The 27,987-nt window shown below is 43.8% G+C and overlaps 1 protein-coding gene across 2 annotated transcripts in view; it reads left to right on the top strand.

Moving 5' to 3' along the window:
- The window catches only part of SYN3 (synapsin III), a 465,355-nt gene that overhangs the window by 32,400 nt on the left and 404,968 nt on the right, over positions 1 to 27,987 (top strand). For both annotated transcript variants that reach the window (XM_045463689.1, XM_045463690.1), the window contains exons 2-3: positions 8,468 to 8,928; positions 27,736 to 27,793. In XM_045463689.1, coding sequence (XP_045319645.1) covers positions 8,618 to 8,928; positions 27,736 to 27,793 — 369 coding nt within the window. In that variant the 5' untranslated portion in view covers positions 8,468 to 8,617. The remainder of the gene's footprint in view (positions 1 to 8,467; positions 8,929 to 27,735; positions 27,794 to 27,987) is intronic.

The following is a 27,987-nucleotide window of genomic DNA, read 5'->3' as shown; positions in this document are numbered from 1 at the left end:
GAGTTGGTCAAAGATACTGAGGTGATTCTCCAGCAGGTGTGGAATTCCCACCACCATAAAGATTGACCAGAGCTCCTAAGACAGGGTTGTTAAATGATCTCTGGAGTCCTGTCACCTCTAGTATTTTATTAACCTTTCTATCCAGTATTTTAAAAATAGAAGAGTTCAGACTTAGTAATGATTTGGTAGCTTGTGTTAGACTGAGCTCTCATAGATGATAATTACAAACTTGCAATAAAATATTTAAAAGAAACTAGGTTTCTCTAGGTTCCCAGAGAGAAGCAAAAAGTAGGTAGACTCTAGAGGGGATTTGACACTTGACAGAAGCACTAGGTGAGATCTGCATTTATGTGACTCTTTCTGAGAGCAATCCCCAATCCACATGACTTGGAGCAGCTAAATCAAAGCAGAAAGCTGCAGTTGTATTGGTTTGACAAGTCAGCAGAGTATAGACTAACAAAGTGGCTGGAAAATGAAGGAATCCAAAGAGATACCCAGCCCCCTGCTCCCAGTGAGATTGACTGACACTTCTGTTAAAACTGTATTGCAGCTCAACTCATTTCTGCTTTTCATACTTGCCCAGAGTTGTTAATCTTGGGAGCATTCTCCAATAAACTTCCTGCTTGCAAATCACCATAGCGGGAGTCAGCTTCCTGGCTGAGGAACCTGACTTACAGCAATCTAATTGATATTTATAGAACATTACACTTAACAACTACAGAATATCCATTCTTTTCAAGTGCAGAGGGAGCTGAGCCATATATATACTGAGCCATAACATTAATCTCAATGAACGTCAGAGATGTCAAAGGATTAAAACCTTATCGACTATGTTTATTATTCACAAATGAATCATATTAAAAGCAACAATAGTAAATTATCGGAAGGAGTACTAGAATTTGAAAACTAAACAATATGTTTAAATAATACATGAATCAAAAATAAATCACAAAGAAATTAAGAATAATTTGAATTGAACAATAATGAAAATAATGAAATGTCAAATTTCTGAGATGCAGCCAAAGCAGTGCACAGAGGGAAATACATTGCTTTAAATGATTATATTAGAAAAGAAAAATGGTTTAAAGTTAATGATTTACATTTTTAAGAATCTAGAAAGAAGAACAATTGAATTCTTAAACCCAAAGTAAGAAGAGAGAGAGTAGTAAAGACCCCAATACAAGTGAAATAGAAAACAAACAATGGAGAAAATTGAAAAGTCTGCAAGTTGGGTCTTCACAAGATTAACAAAATTTATAAATTCTTAGTAACACAGATTAATCCAAAAGACAGACATAGCAAATTTTCAGTGTCAAGAATATCAGGGAGGAGCTCCTGGATGCCTCAGTCAGTTAAGCATCTGACTTCAGCTCGGGTCATGATCTTGTGGTTCGTGGGTTCGAGTCCCGTGTCAGGCTGGGTGCTGACAGCTCAGTCTGGAGCCTGCTTCAGATTCTGTGTCTCCCTTTCTCTCTGCCCCTCCCTTGCTTGTGCTCTCTCTCTCTCTCTCTCACTCTCACTCTCTCAAAACTAAGTAAATAAACATGAAAAAAAAAGAATATCAGAGAAAAATCACTGCATATCCTAAACTGGTAGGATAATAAAAAATATTATGAATAATTTTATGCCAGTGTATTTCATAACTAAGATGAAATGGACAAATTGCTTGAAGTCACATATTGCCAGTACTGAATTAGAAACAGAGACTGTGAATAGATATATAAAATAGATTGAGTTCATTATTAAAAACTTTTCCACAAAGAAAACATCAGCCCCAGATGGCCTCACTGTTGAATTCTTCAAATAATTTAAGTAAAAAAGACAACACCAAATATTACATAAACTCTTTCAGAAAATAGAAAAGGCAGGAACACTTTTCAATATATTTTGTGAGCTCAGTATTACACTGATACCAAAATCTAGCAAAGACAGTACCAGAAAAGAAAATTTCAGACCAATGTTTTTCATGAACATGGATGCAAAAATCCTCAACAAAATATTATCAGATTAAATTCAGCAATACATGAAACTGGTAATTCACTATAACTAACTGGGATTTATCTCAGGAATGCAAGTTTGGTTTAACATTGGAAAATCACCACACTAAACAAAAACTATAGTCTTCTCAATTGATTTAGAAAATCGCTGGGCAAATTCAACATCCATTCATGATAAAAACTCTCAACCAACTAAGACTACCAGGGAGCTGTCTCAGTCTGATACAGTGCATTTACAGAAACCTATAGCTATCATCTTAGTAATGTGAGATGGTAAACATTGTCTCCCTAAGATTGGGAAAAGAAAGGTGTCCACTTTCTATTCATTTCTATTCAGTGGTGGAGGTTTTAGGCACTGTAATAGAAGAGGTGAAAGAAAGAAAGGCACTAAGGTTGGAAAGATGTCTCTATTTGTAGATGACATGATTACTTAAAAAGAAAATCTTGGGGCGCCTGGGTGGCGCAGTCGGTTAAGCGTCCGACTTCAGCCGGGTCACGATCTCGCGGTCCGTGAGTTCGAGCCCCGCGTCAGGCTCTGGGCTGATGGCTCAGAGCCTGGAGCCTGTTTCCGATTCTGTGTCTCCCTCTCTCTCTGCCCCTCCCCCGTTCATGCTCTGTCTCTCTCTGTCCCAAAAATAAATAAACGTTGAAAAAAAAAAAAGATTTATTAAAAAGAAAATCTTAGGAAATCTATAAACAACCACTAGAAACAAAAATTGAATTAATCGCATCAGCATATTGACAATAATTGGCAAATACATGATACTAGCAGCAAACAAATAGAATGTGAAACTTAGAAAATGGTGTCTTTTAAACTACAATAAGAAAAATACAAAAGAAATTATTAGGAATCACTTAAATAAAATATGTACAACACTCCAAAGTTGGAAAATGCAAAATATTTCTGAGAGAAACTGAAGATTTATTTATTTACTTATTTTTAAAACTTTTTTTAAATGTTTGCTTATTTTTGAGAGAGAGACAGAGACAGAGAGCAAGCCAGGCAGAGAGAGAGGAAGACACAGAATCCAAAGCAGCCTCCAGGCTATGAGCTGTCAGCACAGAGCCCAACGCGGGGCTCGAACTCATGAACGGCAAGACCATGACCTGAGCCAAAGTCAGATGCTTAACCAACTGAGCCACCCAGGTGCCCCGAGAAACTAAAGATTTAATAAGTAGAGTGCTCTACCGTGTTCATGAAATGGAAAATTCAAGTGTTAAGATGTCACTTCTACCCAAACTGAGCTGTAGATTCTATACAATCCCAAATCATATCCCAAAACAGACTTTTTCATACAAGTTGATTTTAAAAATGCATATGAACTTAGGACCTAGATTAGCCTACACAATCTTGAGAAAGAAAATCTAAGTTGGAGGACTCATTTTCCATGATTTTAGGTCTTTCTATAAAGCCACAGTTATGAAGACTGTGTACAGACAGATCAATGGAGCATAATAAAGAGTCCAGAGATAGACCCATACAGATACAGTTCATTGGTGCCAATAAAGCCACCAAAGCAATTCATTAGGGAACAAATCTTTTCATAAATAGTGCTGGAAAACTGGATAAATGAACTTTACCTCACACCACTCAAAAAATTCAAGTTTGGGGGCACCTGGGTAGCTCAGTTGGTTAAGCATCTGACTCTTGGTTTCCATGCAGGTCATGATCTCACAGTTCATGAGTTCCAGCCTGGCATCAGGCTCCAGGCTGACAGCATGGAGCCTGCTTGAAATTCTTTCTCTCCCTCTCTCTGCCCCTCCCCCACTCACGTGTGCATGCATGCATACTCTTTATCTCTCACTCTCTCTCTCTCAAAATAAATTAATTTAAAAAAATCAAGTTTGGAAGGATTATAGACCTAAACAGAAAAACTAAAACTATAAAGTTTCTTTAAGAAATTAAAAGACAATATCTTCATGATCTTGGGGTGGGCAAAATTTTTAAAAGCAGATACAGAAAGGTCTAATCATAAGAAAAATCTGGTACTTGGACCTCATAAAAATTTTAAATTTTTGTTTATCAAAACATCTGCAGATATATATAACAGATTTCATATATGTACATATAAATATGTATACTTATATGTGTATATATACATTTTTGTATGTATATGAAAATATTCTTAATAACCAAGCTATGGAAGTATAGTCTTATCCTATGATACAATTTTTTTTCTCATTAGGATGTTTTTATTTCAAGTAAACAACAAACACTTTTTGTAAGAGTTATTTATTCTGTCAAACTTCTGTTCATGAAGGAAATGAAATGGCAAACCAAACACTGAGAGAAAATGTTCATAGTGTGCATATCTGACAAAGGACTTATATCCAGAATGTATGAAGAACTCCTAGTCAGATAATCCAAATCAATAATAAAAATATAAACAACTCCTATTTTAAAAATGGGCCTAAGACATCACAATCCTGTACTTCAAGCTGTATTACAAAGCTGTGATCATCAAGACAGTATGGTACTGGCACAAGAACAGACATTCAGATCAGTGGAACAAAATAGAGAACCCAGAAATGGACCCACAAACATATGGCCAACTAATCTTTGACAAAGAAGGAAAGAATATTCAATGGAAGAAAGATAGTCTTTTCAGCAAGTGGTGCTGGGAAAACTGGACTGCGACATGCAGAAAAATGAACTGGACCACTTTCTTACACCATACACACAAATAAACTCAAAATGAATGAAAGACCTAAGTGTAAGACAGGAAGCCATCAAAATCCTTGAGGAGAAAGCAGGCAAAAACCTCTTTGACCTCAGCCACAGCAACCTCTTACTCATCACGTCTCCAGAGGCAAGGGAAACAAAAGCAAAAATGATCTATTGGGACCTCATCAAAATAAAAAGCTTCTGACAGTAAAGGATACAATCAGCAAAACTAAAAGGCAACCAACAGAATGGGAGAAGATATTTGCAAACGACATGTCAGATAAAGGGTTAGTGTCCAAAATCTATAAAGAACTTAAACTCAACACCCAAAAAATCCAGTGAAGAAATGGGTAAAAGACACGAATAGACACTTCTCCAAAGAAGACATCCAGATGGCCAACCGACACATGAAAAAATGCTCACATCACTCATCATCAGGGAAATACAAATCAAAACCTCAATGAGATACCACCTCACACCAGTTAGCATGGCTAAAATTAACAGCTCAGGCAATGACAGAGGTTGGCAAGGATGTGGAAAAAGAGGATCTCTTTGGCACTGCTGGTGGGAATGCAAACTGGTGCAGCCACTCTGGAAAACAGTATGGAGATTCCTCAAAAAATAAAAATAGGACTACCCTACAACCCAGTAATTGCACTACTAGGTATTTATCCAAGGGATACAGGTATGCTGTTTCGAAGGGGCGCATGCACCCCAATGTTTATAGCAGCACTGTCAACAATAGCCAAAGTATGGAAAGAGCCCAAATGTCCATTGATGGATGAATGGATAAAGAAGATGTGGTGTATGTGTATATATATATATATATATATATATATGTATACACACACACACACACACAATGGAGTATTACTCAGTAATCACAAAGAATAAAATCTTGCCATTTGCAACTACGTGGATGGAACTAGAGTGTATTATGCCAAGCAAAATTAGCAAAAGACAAATATCATATGACTTCACTCATTTGAGGACTTTAAGATACAAAACAGATGAACATAGGGGAAGGGAAGCAAAAATAATATAAAAACGGGGACAAAAATAGAAGAGCCTCTTAAATATGGAGAACAAACAGAGGCGTACTGGAGGGGTTTTGGGAGGTGGGATGGGCTAAATGGGTAACGGGCATTAAGAAATCTCCTGAAATCATTGCTGCACTATATGCTAACTAACTTGGATGTAAGTTAAAAAAATAAATTAAATAAAAATTTTTTAAAAAATGGGCCAAAGACCTGAACAGACGCTTCATGAAAGAAGATATATTAATGATAAGTAAACCCATGGAAGTTGCTCAACCTCATCAGGTATCAGAGAAAATAAATTAAAAACACAATTAAACACTATTTTACACCCTCTGGAATTGATGAGGGAAACAAAGGCAAGAGAAATGTAGCTCAAATTAAATCTCACAGCTGGCAACCCACTGACAGACACCTGAAACATGCAGAATGTGACATTCCTCAAGCGACTCATGGCTGCCTTACTTCCTTAATATTTTTGTTTTATTAAAGACTAAAAGCAAGCGTGTCTTAATAGCAGCTAGCCCCTCAACATCCTGCAAGCCTTGCTTTGAAATTCCTTAGAAACTTAAGATATCCCTCACCCCCCACTAACTTGAAAGTATATAATCAGTCACTCCTTACAAGCCCAGTGCAGCTCTTTCTGCCCATGGGTCCTGTCCCCGTGCTTTAATAAAATCACCTTTTGCAACAAAGACGTCTCAAGAATTCTTTTTTAGCCATTTGCTCAAGAACGATCAGAATGGCTAAGATTAAAGACTGACAATGAAATGTTGATAAGGGTGTAAAGCAATTGGAACTTTCAAATAAAATGTGAAAACAGCATAACCACTGTGGGAAACTTTATGACAGTTTCTTGTAAAGGGAAACATGTTTCTACGCTATGATCCAACAAATTCACTTCTAGATATTTTCCCGAAGAAAAATCTCCCTCTCACTCTCTTTCCCTCTCACTCTTTCTTTTTCCACAAAGACACTTAAATAAAAAATCCTTACAACAATTCTTTTCATAATACCCCAAATTGGAAACATTTCAAATGTCTATCAAAAGGAGAGGGTATAAAAATTTGTCATTTATTCATCCAGTGGAATGAAAAACAGAATGACTCTTGATACATACAGTCTAGATAAGTCTCAAAACCACTGTGTTGAGGGCAGGAAGCCCTTCACAAAAGAATCATACATATGATTACATTTATATGAAGTTCAAGATTAATATATGGTGACAGACATCAGCAGTGCATTTGCCTATGGGGATGTGTGGATTAACTGGAAGGGGGCACAAGACAACTTTCTGAGATGACATAAGTATAATAAATCTTGTACCGGTGTATTCATTTATCATAACTCAAAGAATTGTACACTTGAGGACTGTGCATCTCAGTTGAAGTAAATTTTACTTCAATAAAAATATAAAATCTCAAAAAAATATGAGGGGTCTATCTGCATCATTTGAATGATCATTTTTCTCAGTGGGATATTTCAATCTCCAATGAATAATCCGTTGTTGTTGTTTTTAAACTTATTTTCTTCTGTTCAGAAAAGCTGTACATATGTGTATTAGTCTGTTTGGGTTACCATAATAAAATACCACAGACTGTGTGACTTAAACAACAAATTTATTTTCTCACAATTCTGGAGGCTGAAAGTCTGAGATCATGGTGCTACCATGGCTGGTTTCTGGTGAGGGCGTCTTCCTGGCCTGCAGACAGCTTCCTTCTCTCTGTGTCCTCGCCTGGCGGAGCGAGAGCAAACTTTCTAGTGTGTCGTCTTATAAAGCCACTAATCTCATCATGAGGGCCCCACCCCCATGACCTCATCTAATGTTAATTTTTTTTAATGTTTATTTATTTTTAAGAGAGACAAAGTGCAAGCAGGGGAGGGGCAGAGAGAGAGGGAGACAGAGTGTGACCAGGGAAGGGCAGAGAGAGTGAGACACAGAATCAGAAGTAGGCTCCAGGCTCTGGGGTGTCAGCACAGAGCCTAACACAGGGCTCAAAGCCAAGAACTGTGAGACCATGACCTGAACCAACATCAGACGCTCAACCTACTGGACCACCCAGGCACCCCCTCATCCAGCTTTACCTCCTTAAATCCACCATCTTCAATTAACAGCACATTGGGGGTTAGGGCTTCAACATATGAAAACTGGGGGACACAGTTCAGTCCACAGCAATATATATTCTAGAAAGTCTTGAAAAGATAGGTAAGTGGAAAAGAATAAAAAAGCCATGTAATTACATTACCCCAATATAATTGTGGTTAACATTCCAATGTATTTTCTATTCAAAGTTATGTCATTTCATCTTTTATGTGGTTGTAGTCATTCTGTACCTATAAACTTGTAGCATGACCTTTCAAAGTACAACATGAAATTTTTTCTGTGGTACTAAAAGCTCTTTTTATGTTCCCTCTTTTAATAGCCACAAAAATTTTCACTGAGTGTGCTGTAGCTTATTTATTCATTATTTTGTGACTGAAGATTAAAGTTCCTTCCAATATTTTGCTAGTGTAAATAATGCTATGAAAAATATATTTGTGCAGGAGGCTTTTTCTGTAACTGAGATTCCTTTCTTGGGGGAGAATTCCAGAAAATGGAAATTGTAGGTTAAAAGGTTATGCTCTGATTACATGTTGCCAAAGTCTTTTCCAAAAAGATGTCCCACTTTATACTGCCCCCAGCAGTGAGGCAGGAAGGCGCCATATCTGTTTGCTCTTACAGGGCAGAGGTCATTTCCACTAATGTGTGTGTTGGCCTGTTTCCACAGGTTAGCAAAGACAGCTGAAGCCTACTTGGGCAGGATTCCCCTGGCTCTTCCAGCTTAAGACCCTACCATCTCCTATCCCTGGCCGCCTGTGTTCTGGGCCTCACCTAGACAAGTCTGTGTGGGAACAAGCCACCTCTTCCATCTGTAGCCATGAATTTCCTCCGGCGGCGCCTCTCTGACAGCAGCTTCGTGGCCAACCTGCCTAATGGCTACATGACAGACCTGCAGCGCCCAGACAGCTCTACCAGCTCCCCTGCATCCCCAGCCATGGAGAGGAGGCACCCCCAGCCCCTGGCAGCCTCCTTCTCCTCTCCAGGATCCAGCCTCTTCAGCTCCTTCTCCAGTGCCATGAAGCAGACCTCAGCAGCCCCCTCAGGGCTGATGGAGCCTCCAGGTCCCTCTGCTCCCGTTGTTCAAAGGCCCAGGATCCTCTTGGTGATTGATGATGCCCACACAGATTGGTAAGCCAGAATCTGCCTAGGGGCAAGAGAGGTGATGGGGGCTTATCTCACTCCTGGGGGAGGGAAGAGAAGGGAAAGCTGAGAGGTTTGATCAGAGTATCAGAGACTGGCCAGAGGGCAGGAAACTACATTTACTATGTGGCTACTGCATGCCAGGCACCATGGCACCTGTTTCATGCTTTACGTTTACAATCCCAATCCCTTGCCAGCAAATCCAAAAATCCAAAAAGCTCTGAAAACTGGAAAATATTTTATAATCCATGTGGCAGCAAAGCCTGATCTGAGGGAAAGTGAGACTCTAACAGTCTTCGTTATACCATTCACTGTGTGTGACCATAAATGATTTATGGCAATCTTGATTTACATCTTTTTAAAAAAAAAATTTTTTTTTACTGTTTATTTGTTTTTGAGAGACAGTGTGAGCAGGAGAGGGACAAGGAGAGAGGGAGACATAGGATCTGAAGCAGTCTCAAGTCTTTGAGCAGTCAGCACAGAGCCCGATGCGGGGATTGACCCCAGGAACTGGAAGATCATGACCTGAGCCAAAGTCGGATGCTTAACCAACTGAGCCACCCAGGCGCCCCCTTGATTTACATGTTAATACATTTGCAATGGGGTACTGCTCAGAGCTCACCAGAAGTGTTATATAATATATGGTATACATACCATATTACCTTCCTAAGAATGGAAAACTTTAAAAACCCGAAATAACTCAGGCAAGTTGCTTAGCCTCTTTCAGCCTCAGCCATCCTCCATCCATTCAGTAAGGTTGTTATGAGGGTAAAAGAAATGAACAGAGACCCACAGTCCTTATCTAACACCCTTGAGACCAGAGTGCCTGAGTTTGTCCAGAACCTGTTCTCTTAACATCAAACATGGGCAGAAATGATATGCCTTCCAGTCTCTTGTTAGGCATGCTGATCCATGGTAAGCTCTCCAGAGTCAGAGATTGGACACGTCAAGGTCATTGAAACTGTTCTACAAATAGTTACTGAGCACCAGTGGAGTGCAAGTCACAGCCTTAGGTGCTCAGGTAAGTGGTGAGCAGACCTTGCTCACATGGATCTGAAGTTGGAGGATAGGTCTCTACACCAAATATTTGGTGGAGAGGGTGCTAAATATTATCAGTCCTAGTTGGGGACATGGAATTTGCAGTCTAGAAAATAATGCCAAGTGTGGAGACCTGGAAGCACTCCATCCAGGGCGGTTCTGACAGTGGACTCATAAATGGTCATGGGGCTGGAGAGCAAAGTTGCACGCGTGTGTCTTCAAAGGCTGCCACGTAGTAGGCACATCATAGGCACCTGGCAAATAGGTCTTAGGTGAATAAGTTAATGCATTCAGTTCACCGAGCATGTCACAGGCTCTGTTATTCTAACATGCATGTGCACACTCACATTCATTTGAGAAGTTAACTCAGGTTGGGAATGACTGACCCTGTACTTTGGAATGGGAGATATTTATAGTGTATGATATTCAGTACAGTCAACATGGAAGCATGTTCAGCAGGTGTAGACAGCAGTCTTTACTTTCCTGCTAAAAAGTTACTTCATCTTAAGCAAGGTGAGATCATGGGCATGGCCTCTGTTTTGATCCAGTCTGCATTATCTACAGTGTTGCTGCTTGCTTGAAGCCTCTCCTCATGAAGCCTTGTTTATCTGTTTATGTGCTTATGTAAAGCAGCATCTTTAGGTTCTGAATTTAGTGGTTGATTTCTGCAGAGATTTTGCTTCCAGGCACTGCTGCCTGTGCAACCCTGCTGCTTGTCTGCCCACTAATCAAAATGCCTGCATGGCCTTTGCAGTCTTCTTGTTTCTTTTCAGCCCCATACTTGACCTTGGTTTTGACCGTACTGTGCTGACCATGTTTCCTCGGCCTCAGCCAGGGTTTGCCATGATATGGCAATGGTCAGGGGTTATTTAAAAACCTATTTATCAAGAAAGTTACTTTCTGTTTGGAGGGTGAGCTGATAAATGACAGCACCGTACAATGGTGAGGAACACAGACTTCAGAGCTAAGTTGTCTAGGTTCACATCCCATTTGTACCCCATAGTAGCCAAACGACCTTTGCAAGTTACTGTACCTAAATGGGAATAAAATAGTACCTACCTAGTAGAGTTAATGCATGCAATTGGGTTAAAATCTGAGTTAATATAAAAGTGCTTAAGATGTGTCTGGTAGACAGTAGATGCTACTTACGTGTATGTTGCTCTTGCAGACTTTTGTGACCTATGCGACATTAATCATCTTGATGGCAGCCCCTCATAATCATGTTTATTTAATCTCTTCATCCCCAATAATGGGCAGAGTGGATTAGGATTTATCCTATTGTGCAGTTTTCTATTGGTCACTTGTGCCTGTTAACTCCTGAGTAATAAGGTTGGGTCTTATTAATTAATATCTGTCCTCCCGGTGCCCATGCGGTATGTAGTAGTATGGTGTGTGGGCACAGTGAACGAGGCCAAAATGCAATGGCCTCACCCAAGTAATGTTTATTATTTTAAGTCTTTATTTTAATTCCAGTTAGTTAACATACCGTGTTATGTTAGTTTCAGGTGTACAACATAGTGATTCACCAATTCTGTACATCATCCTGTGCATCATGACAAGTGCATTCCTTAATCCCCATCACCTATTTCACCCATCCAAGTAACATTTAAATTTGACTTGGTTTCCATCTCTCTAATCTGAAGACCATGTGTGAATGTGTGAATTTTAGGCTGTGTATGCTGATGGGGGGCATGATTTTGGCTAGAGGAGTGTCTCCCAGTCTGTGTCAATCATGCCTCTTATACCCACACTTTAATTAGGTCTCCAAACAGCAGTATTTCTCTTGCCCTTCAGTGAGTAAAAAAGGGGAGAATGGAGAAACTGAGGCACATTAACTTTCCTGGAAACTGGTTCTGCATCCACTGGATGTTTGTGATGGGGACTTCCTGCCTGCGGACACTTCAGCTTCTGCAGAACTCCATCCTAGATTCTTCTTCAGCTTCCTAACCTCTCTGAATCTTAATACATTCCCAGCTTTCTCCAGATTGATGCCGGCTGCCTGGGAAATCCCAGTCTGCCCCTGCAGAGTTCCGAAAGATGTTTGTTCCCCGCCACCAGGAGTGGCCAGCAGGTGGCGGGCCAGCCCCACTGTCCTGGGCAGCTTTGGCAGAGTGTGGGCTGCCTGGGTCAGCCCCCACCCGGCCCCTCCTCCATTGTGCAAACTGTCTCCTGAGAGGAAGAAGTTGTTAAAGGGGAGAAGCCAGCTCACAGGGCCCCTTTTTTACCCCCCTTTGAGATGATAATGAAGGGGGAGATAGCCACTGTCTGGACTGAGAGTGAACCCACCAGGAACAATGCTGCTCCCTTTTCTCTGTTCTCAGTCCCACATCCTCTGTCTTCCCATTCTGGGTCTTGGGCCTTCCTGCAGAATCAAGTTTCCTTGTGCTGAGGGAGTTTTCAGGAAGCCCCCACGCTCCCCCTCCTGGCAGAGGCCAGCTTGCAGACTCTCTGAACCAGCCTGGGTCCCCCAAGGACTATCTGTTACCTGCTGAGTGACCCAGGGAGAAGGACTTCTCATCCTCTGAGGAGAAATAGAGGGCCCCAAAGCCACCTTTGCTGGGAAAAACAACTCATGGCTGAGCTTTGTAAGATCCTACCACCTTTTGAGATTGGCCATGGAGGTGAGCCCAGCTACAGCAGTGGTGTTTGGGGAACTTTGGGCCAGCCTCCATAAAGCCCAGTTCAGTAACAGGTCTGAATTCAAGTTGGTGCTATCCTCTGGGATGAGGGGAGACCAATCAATCTTGAAGAACCACAAGAACCAAGGGAAAAGAGAAATAAAATAAATGAATCTCAGGCTCAGTATTCTTCAGCCTTATTGCCTGCCCACTCTTTCTCTTGCCTAGAATTTTCCAGCAGCCTCACTGGTCCCAGACCTCTAGTCTTGACCCCCTGGTTACCTTCCATGTTACCATCAAAGGGTCATTTTGTGAAACACAGACCTGATCGGTTTGCTCCCACCGTTCATCCCCTATTATAACCCTCTGTTGCTGCATCATTGTCTTCAAGTTCAGATTCATTCATCAGCTTGCCTGCCTCCCTCTAGTTCTGTCTCCAGCTCCACTTCCTGCTTTACAAAAAAACAACCTATGGTTCTCAAACACATTTGCCTTAGCACATTCTGCTTCCTGCTACCTGGAATGCCCTTCCCTATCTCATTCACTTGTCCAATTTCCATTCAGCCTTAAAAGCCTGCTCAGGTGTCACCTCTTTTGTGAAGTCTTCCCTGACACCCTTGACCCTGCCAACGTTGCTAACAACCACCTCCTTTATATAACGTAAAGTGTATTTCATGGTGCTATAGTAATTTCACACTGTATGATCATTGGCTAGCAGGTGGCTGTCTCTTGTGCCAGAACAAGGCCTGTGTCTTGTTCTTCCTTATATCCTTGGTGCTTAACACACAGTAAATGTTCAATTAGCATACCATTGCCCCCACTCCAGTCCAATGAGGATAACTTTTAATGAGCATAACGGGGCCTGAAAGTCACCTTACCTTAGGACTCAGCAGTATAATACATGCAGTCGAGGGGTGTCTGTTTTTACTCACCTATGTGTAAAATCTTGGCTCTTTATTTTCCAGTATGTGAGGATAACTGTAAGGCTGCTATTTGAGATTGTCTAAAAAAAAGTTGGCACAAAGTTTTATTATTGCCCACAGAATATACCAGAATTCCAGGTTTGATTTCAAAATCAAAACATTGAGTGTGACCAAAAAAAGATTGCTCATAATCATGCTTGGATTGAGTGTACCTCCCTGCTCATGGTTTTACCTACAAAATCTCCAGAGGCTGGATGGGGTTGAGGAGCAGGGTGTTGGGGTGAGGGGGATAGAAGCGGCTAAGCCTTTGCCCCCAATCCCTCCCTCCAATGGCCTGTGGAACTCTGGCTCTCCTCCCCTCTTACCTCACCCATGGCCTTGTTCCCAGAATGTCTGCTATTCCATTTCAACAATGATCTATTGTTACCTTCCCTTCTATTCTCCACCCTTCCCTGCATTTCTTTCTTCTTTTATTTGTTGGGGAGGAAATGAAAAGGTATTCTTGATTTGAAACACCCCTCTGCTACTATCCTTCCAGCCTGGAGTGTATCAGGCTACGCTGTCCTACTCAATAATGGTCAGTGGTACCCATCCAAGCACCTTGTGCATTTCTAGATTCACCAAGAAACGTTGTATAATAATTTGTGTCCCTCCTACGACCACCCCATCTGTCCCACTCCCAGGTGGTGTCTTTGTATCCCAACACCTACAACGGGGCAGGTAGTTTGTTAGGAAATGTCTGTTGATTGAATGAGTAACTTTGGAGGTGATGAGTTATTGGTAATGACGGATGAGGATGGTGACAGTGACACTTAAGGAGTGACTTGAGTGACATTCTGAAATCCTCTTTTTCCCCTTTCATACTCAATCCAACAGAAAGTCACAGTGGCCACATGAGAGCATTTACACCATGGAAATTGGCAAATGCTACAAAATAGGGCTTTCAGTTCTCCCCAGAGAGCTGGTTATTAATCATTTGCCAACACAGCTCTGGTCTAATCACTTGCCAACATAGCTCTGGTCGTAGGCATTTCTTGATTGGCCTGGAGGGCAATTGTACAGGTGAGGAAGCAGAACACAGAACACAGGCCCCTGCTCAGGGAACCAAAAACAGGTGGGTGGCTAGGTTGGTACTTGTTAAAAGGCATTTCTGATGGAGCCACAGCTCCTGCTGACCCCTGCACAGGACTTCAGTGTTTGGCAAGAGATAGATGCTGAAAAGTCTTGGTCAAAAAACGAATGAACACACAGATGAATAAACCATGAGCTCTTTGGGGTTGGGGTCATGTCTTCATCATTGTCATGTGGCAAACACTTGTGTACTTTGTACCACCAAAAAGGTTTCCATAGATGCTCTAAGTCAGTCCTCCCAACAACTGGATGGAGCACTTTCACTGCTCTCATTTTATACGTAAGGAAAACGGAGGCCCCGAGCCCAAAATCGAAACAGATGTCAGTGGCATCTGGGAATCCAGCTCAGACCATTCTGGACACCCTGTTCTCTCAACATTTTTCCCACCTGAGTACAAGCCCTCCCGTGCTGTGTGTGAGGGCATTGGCCGGCAGAGCCTGCTCAAGAGAGGGTCACACATGCACACACACCCGCACACACCCCGTGTCTGAGAGCAGTGGGAGGAGACAGGGTGGCAGGACTCCATGTAACAGCACTGCAGCCAAGCACAGGATCCCGGTGACCTCACCCTCAGAGGAAAGTGCCCCACCTCAAGCCAGGCGGCCCCACCCTGCTGGAGCCCTGTGGGCAGCTGGAACGAGAAGATGCCAGGAGGAAAGAGGGTTCCTGTAGCCATCCAGACACTCCTGGTCTCAGGTTTGGGAATTGGATCCTTCACAGAAATTGCCTTTGGGCTATTTTCCTCAGTTTCAGGCTCCAACAGGATGTTTTCTGCTCTTTCCCCCTGTGTTTTGATATTAAATATGTGATTTCCTAACACATGTCAGACATGTTTCCTAAGAGAGTTAAAATGGGAAGGAAAGTAAAATGCAGAGAACTCAGGGCTGGCTGGTGGCAGGTTGGGGTTGAAGTCCCAGCTCTGCCGCTTACCAGCTCTTGGCCAAGCCACCTTACCTTTCTGAGCCTCAGTGTCCTCATCTGTAAAGTGGGGACCATAATGCCACCACTGTCACCATACCAGTGAGCTCACAGGAATGTTCCAAGGCTCCAGTGAGAACACGCTGTTCCTCTCCCTTACAGGCGTTTTTCCATGTGTATGGTTTCTTTGCCTGTGCTGTGGTCCTGTGCTAGAGCATAGGCTCCAGGAGGGTGGAGTTTAGGCCTCCTTTGCTTGAACACCGTATCCTCAGAGGCCAGCACAGCACCTGGCACAAGGTAAGATAGGAAACACGGATGATTTAATTAACAAACAAATAGATGCTCTTGCCAAAGGCTGATCTTATTATTAAGGGAGAGTTCAGGATCGAGGATGCCCTCGGGGAGAGTCTTTCTCAGAAAATAGTCAATTGCCCTGGAATTCAGGAAGAGTACCTGACACCCATGCTTTGCCCAAGCTCCCTCCCCACCCCCCACCCCTCATTGTTCAGCTGGTAACTCTGAGGCTCCAGCCTCCACTTGAGCTGAACTGCTTCCGGCTGCTTTGACTGAAGGCATGAGGACTTCAGGGCATGTTGGCAGGCCCCTCAAAGCCTTGCAATGGGCCTAATTGGCCCCATGGTGACCAGGACATTCTGCTTCCTACTGTATCACCTACAGGGGGTATTTGAACGCTGAGCTGCCCTCACCAGCAGTGGCTTTGGGGCAGGGTTGCTGGATTCCACTCAGTTAATACTTGGATAAGCAATCAATTTATCTCCTGCAATATTTGGTATAGACTTATACTATCAAATTGTTGGTTGTTTATCCTAAATTCGAATTGAACTGGGTGACCCGTCTTTATCTAGATACCCTACTTATGGAGGATGGCAACAAGAGACAGTTGCCACCATCTGAGCCTGCTAACATGGGCCCAAGTGAGAGGCTGGTCTTTGCACTCTTGCTTCCTGGTCAGAGAACCAAAATAGGCCCCTCAGTTGACCCCATTCTCAGCTTTCCCTGCCTGTGACAAGGACTGAGAGTTGTCAGTCACCAGCAGAGAGGAAATAAAACTAGTAGACAGTCTCAAGGCAGACTGCCCAGGTCTCTTCTCCCTCTCACTTACATGACCTTGGGAGGTCTGACCTCTGAACCTCACATTCCAGCCTGTGAGGCAGAATCATGGTATATCTTTTGCGAAGGGTCCTTGCCAAGATTAGAGATGATGGCACGGGTGAGGCTGGGACAGGGCTTAGCTTGTCATAACAGGCACTGAAATGGTAACTGTATTAACAATTAATTGCAATTACTAATTGCTGATGAATATAATAGTGCTGGAAGCCAGGGGAAGGAAGCCACTTGGCATGCTTCTCAGTTCAGCTGGATATGCTTGAGGGCTGTCTTCCAGAAGGCCTGGAGGAGGGGTGTCTGGATGCTGGTAAGCTGGCAGAACTCTACTGTGAAGATGACAAGATGGAGGCCTGAACTGGTCCCCTCCTCCTAGAGTTGCTCGGGGGTCTCACAACTGAGACACACACCTTTCTGTTGGAGAGACTTGGCTCTGGGAAACAAAATCTTCACATCTGGCCCCACCACTTCCTCTACCCCCAAACCTCTCCTTGAACAAGGCAAGCCTTGGCTGTTTCCTATGGGGAAACACAGGGATGGAAGGGAGAGGAAGAAAGGAAAGGCCTAATGTCACCTTCCTCCTCACTTCATTCACCAATTCACACAGGCCACCCAATAGCACCTAGAGTGGCTCTGGATGTCTGGACTCACCCCTCCCATTCTGGGCACCTGCCCTGCACTCCTGCCCCTCCCCCTTGCTTCCCTGGCCCTGGTGCCTGGGGGAGGGGAGGGGCCTTGGGCATTCCCCAGCAGCCTGCCTAGTCTCCTGGAGACAGGCTCCGTTTTCCCAGGCCCGGCCCCTTTTATCAGGGAGACAATGTACGCACACAGTGAGGGCCTTGTGTGGCACCCAAGCCCCAAGCCCTTTGACTTGAGGAATTTTTCAAGTGCTGACCTCTTTCCGTGAGGTCTTCCTGCTGTCCAATCCTGAGGCCTGGTGCCCCTGCTGCTTCCTACCCAGCTCTTTCAGGGAGAGAGAGAGGGAGGGGGAAAACAGTGAAGAGCTGTCTCTCGCCCTGGTAGAGTCTTCACCCTCTGAAACTGGCTAGAAAATCTGGGGGAAATGTCTTTGAGCAGAAGGGAATGTGGGGAGAAATCTGATAGATGCCGTTTCTTCCAGATTCCTTCCTTCTCTGTTGATGCTATGGGATCATAGTGGAGCCACTTTTCTCTTTGGCCCTCGTTTTTCTCATAAGTCAAATGATGATGGATTAAGATCATGTTCCCCCAAAGACCGTTTCTATCAGAACAACATTCAGATTCCCAGGAACCACCCTACACCTTCTGTGTTAGATAGAGTTCTTTGTTTGTAAGAAAAAGGAGTAGACTTTGGCAGACTTAGGCAAAATGGGGATGTTTTGGATGTGGAGGCTCACAGAATCAAAAGAGAATATAAAGACTCAAGTCTCGGAGAGGCTGGGGCCCAGGGCTCCCCTGGGATCTAGGAGGCTGGGACTTGTGTAGGCAGCCTTCTCTAGAGAAGCCAGCTCGTGTTTCCTCCCAGCCATGTGCCTCTTTGCCAACAAATCCAAACCTTGGGGAAACACAAACCTGGCTGGTTCCACAGTATGTCCTGGGACAGTTCCACCAAGACCACGTGCAAGAGAGCTGCTTGGTTCCATCAGTGCAGATGCAAATGGAGGTGCTATTACTGGAAATTCAGATAGGTGCAGGACAGGCCACACTGCAGAGCGCCCTTAGAACTACTGACTCAGAATATCCAAAGTAGAGCTTGGGAAATTGTTTTTGTTTGTTTGTTTGTTTGTTTGTTTGTTTTTGTTTTTAATGATGATGAGCCAAACTTAAAAGCTATTGAGTTACAAGACTTCTTTCATTACAAGACAAGACCTGGGAACAGTGGGGCCAACTAAGCAGGAGATGTATTTCAGCTCAATATATAGAATGGAAAAGTCATCCAAAGATCAAACGGGCTTCCTAGTGAGGGAATGATCTCCCCATCACTTGCAGGTGTTCGAGCACAACTGGGCTGGCCACTTGGAAGGAAGGAGGCAGAAGAGGCTCCAACTATAAAGAGGTTGGCTTATAAGCCCTCGCAGGAGTCTTGAGCTTAAAGTTTTTTGTTTTTTACTCTATGACTTTATGTCTCAGTCACTTCTCTGACTTTGCCTTGCTTTTCTCTGAAGAATTCAACTGTTTACCTTGTGAGTTTCTCCTCTTCCTCCAAAACGTGGTTTTCTCACCCAGGTCCTCTGAATGACCTTTCATGGAGTCCCTGAGATGCCATGACTTTCTTAGCAATAGCTGTTCCAGTGCTTGAGTCTACAGACTTCACCCCACCTGGTTACAGCCTTGCCCTGGGGGAGGCAGGTCACTGGGCAGATGCCAGCCTCATTACAGAACGTCTCTTCTCCTGGGGCCTGTGGAAGCCTGCCTAGGACATGTTTCCTTGGCAGGAGGGAGGCTATCTGTGATGGCAAGAGAGAAGATGGTGCTTTGTGTCCATTTTCCTGACCACTCACCCTGGATCTTCAGGAAGGGTAAGGGTGTGGGTTTCCTGAAAATTTGCACTGAGCTGATTGCCATCTTCAGAATGGAATTAGTTAAATTAGGGGTTGCCTGTGCAGCTGCTCACAGGAGACAAGATGGTCTGTGAGTGAAGGGGCAGGTGGTAGGAAAAGGCACAGGCATAGAGAAATATTTCCCTGCTGTAAGGAAAACAACAGCACATGATTTATGACAAATGGTGTCTGCCACTTGGTTTCAGCTTCAACAAAATGACAGAACCATGGGGACTGTGTTGGGTGTAAGAACTGATGTCCCCTCTGAAGGCAGCAGCTTCAGTTCACTCACCTAGTTGTCACCATGCAGGAATAAGGGCCTGGTGTTGCTAAGTCATTGATTTTCCAAGAACAGCCAGAAATCTGAATTTTTTATATGAATTTTCTATTGTAAGTAGTCAATTTGAGTCCAAAAATAAGACTGTGGACTTCGTGAAGTTTACCAGTTGGCAACTTCTGATAAAGAAGACAGGAGTCAGGATAAATATGTGTTCTAGTTCCTCTTCTGGGTCTGTTTCGCGGATAGACTGTATATACTACAATGGCAGGAGGGCTGTTTTGTTTAGTGCAATACTTCGGGTCTAGCGCAGTGCTGGGCACATAGGGGACCTTGGGTAGATGGGTGGATGGATAGAAGCATGCATGCATGAGTAAGTGATTGGATGGATAGATGGATGGATGGGTAGATGGGTGGATGGATGGGAAGGAAGGAAGGAAGGAAGGAAGGAAGGAAGGAAGGAAGGAAGGAAGGAAGGGTAAATAAATGGATGGATGGGAGTGAAGGAGGGAAGAATGGATGGAAAATAACTTCTCTCAGCCTTTTCCTTCTGTGCCCTGCCCTTTACACCTTGAAAGGCCTCATACCTCATATGAGCATACATGCTTCTATCCATCCACCCATCTATCCAAGGTCCCCTATGTGCCCAGCACTGCGCTAGACCATAGTATTGCACTAAACAAAACAGCCCTCCTGCCATTATGGTACATACAGTCTAGCTGGGAAACAGACCCAGAGGAGCTAGAATACATATTTATCCTGACTCCTATCTTCTTTATCAGAAGTTGCCAACTGGTAAACTTCATGAAGTCCACAGTCTTATTTTTGGACTTAAATTTTTCTATTTATTTTAGAGAGGAAGAGAGTGTGCATATGGGGGAGAGAGGCAGAGGGAGAGAGAGAATCTCTCCATCCCACAACCTGGGGCTCCATCCCATGTGGGGCTCCAGGATCATGGGATCATGACCTGAGCTGAAATCAAGAGTTGGACTCTTAACCAACTGAACCACCCAGGCACCGCTGCCCCCTAACCCCCAGCTCCCCCTTTCTAAACCAAACACTCAATATTCTCATGGTCCCCTTCTCATCCTCCTTATACCATCTTTTCTTATACCCTTTTCTGGAATGATCAGATATTAGTCACTTGTACCTTGGTATGAATTATCTTTCAGTGTATTACCTTTCCATGGGCATTTCCCCGGCTTGGGCTCTTAGCAGATGCTCATTAAATGTTTGCAGGGGATGGGGGTGGGGAATGGCTTAGCCTTCTAAATGTTAACTAATTCTCTTTGTGTAATAAAGATTGTGGACTTTCAAATATCTGTAGGAATGAAGGTGACACAGTGTAGTGTCTTTGGCAAGGAGAGGGGTAAGGACTGAGATGACATTCTAGCCCAATTTCTGCAGTCATGATGAGTGGGTGGCTGATGACTTTGTGTACCCTAAAGGCCTATACTGGGGAGGAAGAGGAGATCCCAGGGAGAAGTCCAGGCAGGCTTCCATTAGGCTAGACATGAAGCAGGAGTTTCATTTAGAGCAAGGAAGATACTGCCACCTTCCTCCTCCTCTTGGAGAGAGAAAATGACATGTCACTTCCCCAGGGACACACCCAACTGACTTCAGCCCTCTTCCCATCCTGGTGAAGGTCAGGAGAGAAAGAGAGGGACATTAAACATCTGCCATGTGTCAGGATATCATTCATGGGCACTTACAAATGAAACTGGGGCTTGGGAAGGTCGATGTCTGTCTGAGGCAGTACAAGGAAATAAATAGAGCTAGACAGGACCTGGATATGTCTCCAGTGCTAGCAGTGCCCATCTACCTCTTTACCTGGAGAGGTGAAGTTCCACCCTCGCAGCCCACCAGGGAGTAGCACACTTGCTAGCATGTTTTTGGCAGGTTCCCAGAGTCCTTCAAATCTGCATCCTTATGCTAACCTGTGGGTAGATCTTCCTATCTCTGTTCTACAGATGAGAAGGTAACGGCTTGTCCAAAATCGTGTAGCAGGTACCCCAGCTGCCAACTCAAATCTAGGTCTTCTGTGCCTGCCTGCTACTCATTTTTCCTGCACATTTAGGACATGCCCCAGGAAGGTTTGTCCCCTCCCTGAGTACCCCCGCATCTGCCCAACTCATTTGCCCTTGTCTGTGCCTTTCACACATACACACACATCCAGAGCCTCTCACAGTCATCTTTGTAGCCTTTGGCCTTGGCAATGAATAGGCTCCAAATATTGGATTGGTTAATGGATGACCTGGGCCACTTTACCAAGGAAGTGGCTCCTGACCCTTAGACTAGGTTGGGTGTCCCTTCTGTGGGCTGACCTGGATCTTTGGGCTAGTGCCCTGTGTGGTCATTGTCCATGTATGAGTCTCTCCCTCCTGTTAGGTAGTAAGCTCCCTGAGGCCAAGAACTATGTTTTCTTCATACTTACTTCCTTGGAGCCTATAGGCTCTGGCCCATAGTAGTTGATCAATAAATATGTGTTAAGCGTCTTTTGAAGAAGGCTTCCCTGACCAACCTGAGTCAGATCTCCCCTGCTCTTCACATCTTATCATCCATTGTGCATTTTATTCTTACCATTTGTGCATTTGTGCATTTTATTCTTACCATTTCTTTTTCACCTGGTTAGTCTTCTGACTTTTCTGGGAGCATGTGAGCTCCACAAGAGCAGGCACTTGTGGAGCAACCTTTCCTCTTATGCCTAATAGGGTGCCTGGTCTATATGAGGCCCAGGAAATGGTGGTTAAATAAGGGAGTGAATAGTGACCAGACCTACTCATGAAAATCTCCTTTTCTGTTGCTGTCAGAAGCCAATGAGGGGCCATTTGTCATATCCAGTGACTTGGGGCTCTAGTTTCTTACCTGTAGAGATCCCTGTATGGGTGCAAGGGGCCTTGTCATCCTCAGAGGATCCCTCCCCTCCCTAACTCACTGGAGTTCCCTAATTGCAAGGTGGTATGGAGAGGCTGTCCCACAATTGGAGGGTCCCCGCTGGCAGTGGGAAGGGGCCAGGCAGGTTAGTTATTTTTTTCAAGTAAGTAATGGAGCTAGAATGGATCTCTGAATTGGACCTCTGTATTCAAAGGTCCTGCTTTTGCCACACCTCCATCCAACCAGCATGCCATGTGATTCTCATCTTGCTGACTGGGAAAGCCCTGAGCCTGTCTACCTTCAATGATTTCCTGCATGATCCATAGCCCATCTCCCCCTGCTTAAGTCCAGGCCACAAATAAGCAACCAATATGTTGCATCAGAAACATGAGACTCTCCTGGGCCAGATCCCTGCATCCCTGCCCTCCCTCCCTCCTCCTACAGGGGGGACCTGTGGGAAGAGGGCTGTGCCTGAGACAGAACATTCCTGACCCCTCCTCCCTGGGAAGGACATAACCAAGGCCCAGCCACATTGACTCTACATCCCAGACACATTTATTAGGAGGGTGTCGCTTGGACACAGGTGGATCCTGTTTGTGCTAATTCTCCTCTTCCTTCTGCCCCTGCTGTCGCCATGAAAGAACTGAGTACCCGCTCCTCATAAATCTCATTCACACACCACATCCCGCCTCCCCAAACTTGGGATTTCCCACCCCAGGCAGCGCTGGTTTTATAATATTCTCCTTCCTGGTGCCTCTGATGTGGCAGTAAAATATGAGACCACCCACAGAGAAGGAAGCTTCCTGGAATCAAGAGTTTCCCCCACCCTCTTCCCAAGGCCAAGGCCTTGCGTGATTGGCTGGGATATTCAGGAGCTCATTATAAGAATAAACATATTGGGGCATTAGGAAGAAGTCTGCATTAGGGAGACAGCCTTCGGGCACAGTGAGGCCGTCCGTTTTGCCTGAGGTCAAACAGCCACGCAGTTACAAAGGCAGCAATCCCAGCCCCCAAGGCATCTAGAATTCCAGACCATCCCTACCCTTCCCTCTGCCAGACAGAACTGTTCAGAGGCAGCTCAAGCCTGAATGAGCCCCCGGCAAGGAGGCAGCAGTCTGTGTGGCCTGTCAGGAGACAGACTTCTGACTCCCAGCCAGGCAGGGGGATGGACTGCCTGACCCTCAGCTTCAGCCCAAGTCCGTCTGCCAGGCTCTGCAGTAAACATTCCAGAGATGGGCAAAACAAGTGTTTTTCCTGGGAAGGTGAGGCCTTGTGAAGGCTAGAGCTGCTTGGGTGGTATTCGTATGGTATAAAGTGCTCTGGGTTCTGGTTAGAATCGAGTTGAGGGCTTCCAGTCATTCAGGTTGGACACTGTACAACGACCCCACACTGTAATCAGTGCAGATTTGTAAGTGTATTACAACAGTGTGCCAGTAGATGACAGTAAAGTGTCTTGAGGACAGGATACGTTATGGCTTATCCTTGGAAGACTGTTCATTTACCCAGTTAGCAAACATTCCTTAAACATGTGCCTTGTGCCCTGGCACTCTGTGCCAGACACCGAATTCATTGAGCACTGACACACAGTATCAGGTTTCCAGGAGCTCGTAGACTAGGTGTATTGGGGCAGGGTACAGACAAACACTGTGCCATTACAACATGGACTGATACATCCTGTAAAGTACAGGATGCTGTGGGAACCCCAAGGAGGAACACCTAACCCAGCCTCATTAGGGGGGCACTTTCAAGGAAAACTTGATAAAGGAGGTGAGCGAGGATCTTGGAGGCAGCCAGTCAGAGAAGAGCAAGAAGCCATCCTAAGCAGAGAGAACAGCGGGTGCAAAGGCTCAGTGGTGTAAAGTGTGGGACATGGCTAGGGAGTTGTAGGAAGTTGAGTGTGTCCGAGAGATGGATAGAAAACTGGAGGAGAAATGGCCAATGTCAGCAGGGTCCTGCTGAATCCCGAAAATCTTGAAGCACAAGATCTAACTCACTGGTGCCACTTAGAGTTTTTATGTATCTTTGAACAGGGACTTCTCCATCTGGAATGTGTGGGGACTGATCCCTGCCCTACCTAGTAGGGTCTAATAGGAGGAGGGATACGAAGGTACTAGCAGGCCTTATATACCAACAGTGTCTATTTATTATTATTATCATCACCCATCACTCATTGCACTGATGGAACAGATCAAAAGGAGGTGAATCACATTTCTGTTTCGTAACCTCCATGAGGGTACAGAGAAAACACTCAATATTTCTTTGTTGTTGTTGATTCTATTTTAGGCCCTGGGCTGTATACATTGGAGCTTACTATGTGCAGGAACTGTTCTCAGTGCTTTATACATCTTGTCTCAGTTAACCTTTACAACAACGCTGCGAGATAGTTACTGTAACTAACCCTACTTCCCAAATGTGGAAACTCAGGCACATGGAGGTTGAGTGAGTTACCCAAGGTTTCACAGTGAGTGAGTGGTAGAGCTGAGAGTCCATCCATGTGGTTGCCCTGAGTCTACTACACTCTATTGCCTTGTTGCATAGAGGATGAGGTGAATTGATCACTACAGGCTTGGCTGTAGATGTTATCACCGCTTGACAAATGAGAAGACCATGTCCTAGAGGGGTTAAGTACCTTGGCTTAGAACATGTGGTGAGTGAGTTGTATGGCTCAGACTTTGCCCAAACCATGCTTTTTCCAGTATACCAGTGATTGTTCTCATTAGTTACTATTATGAGGTCCCAGGCTCACCTAGTACATCTTTTAAACCTAAGCTAGGGGGAACTTTGCCTTGAGCCACACAGCCTTGACTAGCTGTACCCCTTCTGACAGCAAAGGAGGGCCCTGTGCCAGGACCCCACAAATTGCACCCTTATACCATGCAGTGGATGCAAAGAACCCTAGAATTCTTTGCCCAAAGGGACCCTGGCCCAATTCCATGCCCTGTGTAGGCCAGTTCCTTTGTCCATCCTTGCAAGGCATGGCAAGGAAGAATGGTGGATGGGGGAATGAGTGAGGAGATGGAGTGTGGCCTATGGGCTGAGCTATCCATGAGCCTGCACAAGAAGCCCAGGTGATTCAGGATTGAGAGGAGGGTGGGAGGAGAATCAGGGAAGACTGTAGGAACCAAGAGAAGGCAGTCCCCATGCTGCCTGGCTCTGGGTAGAACTCTAAGAATTCCAAGAAGTTGAAGTTCTGACCCCTTCAGATCATGATGAAGTTGTCATTGTCAAGGAAGGAAGACAGGCATGTTTTATTTAAATGTTTGCTAGCTTTGTTTATAAATTGTAAATATTAGACATATGATGCACAGGTGTCCATTTGTTCTCTTGCCCCAGCCCCCACAGATATGAGAGGTGGACTTATCCCAGTGTCTGAAGTTTGCAGACACTACCTTTAAGGATTCGTGATAAAATTCACAAACTATGTGGAAAGGTTCCCTTTGTATGAGCCTCACTGCACATTTTGTCAAACACCATGTCTGGGAGAGATAACAAAACCATCCTTTCAAGTCACAACAACAGCTCCTATACCACTAAAGTTTTGCATGTCTAAGCCTGTCAACCTAGTAAGAAAAAAATATCTTAATATTAGAGCTATCAGCGATTTGGGCAGTCTTGGAAAGAGGTGAACTCCACTGGCATTGCCTAAGTGTAGATAGAGACTCTTTGGAAGCAAACAGACTGAAGCTTAGTCAGAGAATCTGTAGGAAGGATTCTTTTTTTCACAAATGGAAGGCTGAAAAAATAGATGGTAACATGGATGTTCCAGGAAAAAGAATAGAGGAAACTAAGAAGATTCTTGGATGTACTACTTACAAATTATTGATTAGAACTCAGTCACATGGCCCCCCCTAGCTGAATGGAGAGTTGGGATATTCATTCTTGTGTGTGTGTGTGTCCCAATCTGTAAACTCTCTTATTGTGGGGAAGAGGAGAATGAGTATTGGAACAAAAAGCTGTCTCTGCCCCAGAATGGTTTATGGAAATGCTTAACACAGTGCTCGGTTTACAGCAAGTGACTAAGAACTATTAGTTTCTCCATACCAAAAATCCAAAAGAGCAAATGGAAACTTTTATTACTTTTGCCTTGTGTGTGGGAGGACATCTAAACCCAGAGTACCCCAACATTTGCTGCTTTTTTTCAGGGTTGAGCAAAAACATAGATGTGGAATTAGAAGTCCAGGACTCTAGTCCCTCAGGCAAAATATTTCGTTTCTCTGGGTTTCAGTTTTCTTTTTTATAGGATGGAAATAATAATGCCTTCTTCATGGTGGTGGTTGTAAGCATTAAATGAGAAAGGCTATATAGGCTCAAACCTACAGCACAGTTTCTGGCACAGAGTAAATACTCAACAAGTAGGGTTTTTTTCCCCATCTATCTCCACTCATTTATTCATCCAGCAAATATTAATTGAGCTCCTACTTTGTGTTAAGCACTCTGGTAGGTATTGAGAGTATTTGTGCCTTACTCTAAGTAGTTGTGTTATAGTTTAGTGAGACACAGGCATTAAACACAGTTACCAATTATAACTAACTATAATTGTAATAAGTACTATGAAAGAAGAGTATGAAAAGAAAGTCTATATGAGAAGAGAGAGAAAGGGGGCCAAGATTATGGTGCTTACTGAGAAAAATGGGCATTTGGATAGATTTGGGAAACAACTAGAATGTAGAATCAATGGAGATAGGGAGAGAGAAAGGGGTAACAAGAATGATGTCTATGTTTCTGCCTTGAGCAATGGGTAGATGGGATGCTATTTACTGATAATGAGAAGATAGAAGTAGGGATATAGAGGAAAGATGATGGATGGATGGATGGATGGATGGATGGATGGATGGATGGATGGATAAAAGGACAGATGAGGGCTGCTTCATTGGACAGATGGACAAATGGAGGAATGGGTGGATGGATAGATAATTTATGGAGTATGTAGAGTATAACTCAATACAATAATAAAATAATTCTGCATTATTTACTTATGTAGGATTCTTTATCTCATTTGATCTTTAAAATAGCCCTTAGAAATAAGTCACGCAGGTATTATCTTCCTTCTACAGATTATAAAATTGAAACAAGGTTGCCAAGTAGAAACAGAACCTGAGTCTCCAGTCTTCCCATCCAGTATTCTTTCTCCTCTTGCACATAGTATATACAAATAATTAGAAAATCATAGTATATACAAATAATTAGAAAATACAAATAATTAGAAAATAATTAGAAAAGTAATTAGAAAAGTAGTCAAGGTGGGAGGAAAGAGCATGAAGTTACAAATGTGTCTGACATGTGCCCCTGGGGGTAAGGATTTTGAGACAAGGGAGAAAATAATAAAGCAGTCTGCATCCTTACTCAGTAGTTTTCTTCCTCTCTTTAACAGGGCCAAATACTTTCATGGAAAGAAGGTGAATGGAGAGATTGAAATCCGAGTGGAGCAGGTAGGTTGGAGCTGGGTCTTTCGTGCTGTCGCCCTGATGTTTTCCACAGCAGGAGCCATTCCCAGGAGCAGCCTTGATCCTCATCTTATGTGGCTACCATGAGCCAAGATTACTAGAAAATCCAGGCTTATACCTGGGAATTTTATTACATTTCTTTAGTTTAATGTGTTTTTTTGTTTGTTTGTTTTAGCATC

The sequence above is a fragment of the Leopardus geoffroyi genome, chromosome B4 (genome assembly GCF_018350155.1).
Source record: "Leopardus geoffroyi isolate Oge1 chromosome B4, O.geoffroyi_Oge1_pat1.0, whole genome shotgun sequence".
Taxonomy (NCBI): Eukaryota; Metazoa; Chordata; class Mammalia; order Carnivora; family Felidae; genus Leopardus; species Leopardus geoffroyi.
This window is presented reverse-complemented; position numbering and strand designations above follow the sequence as displayed.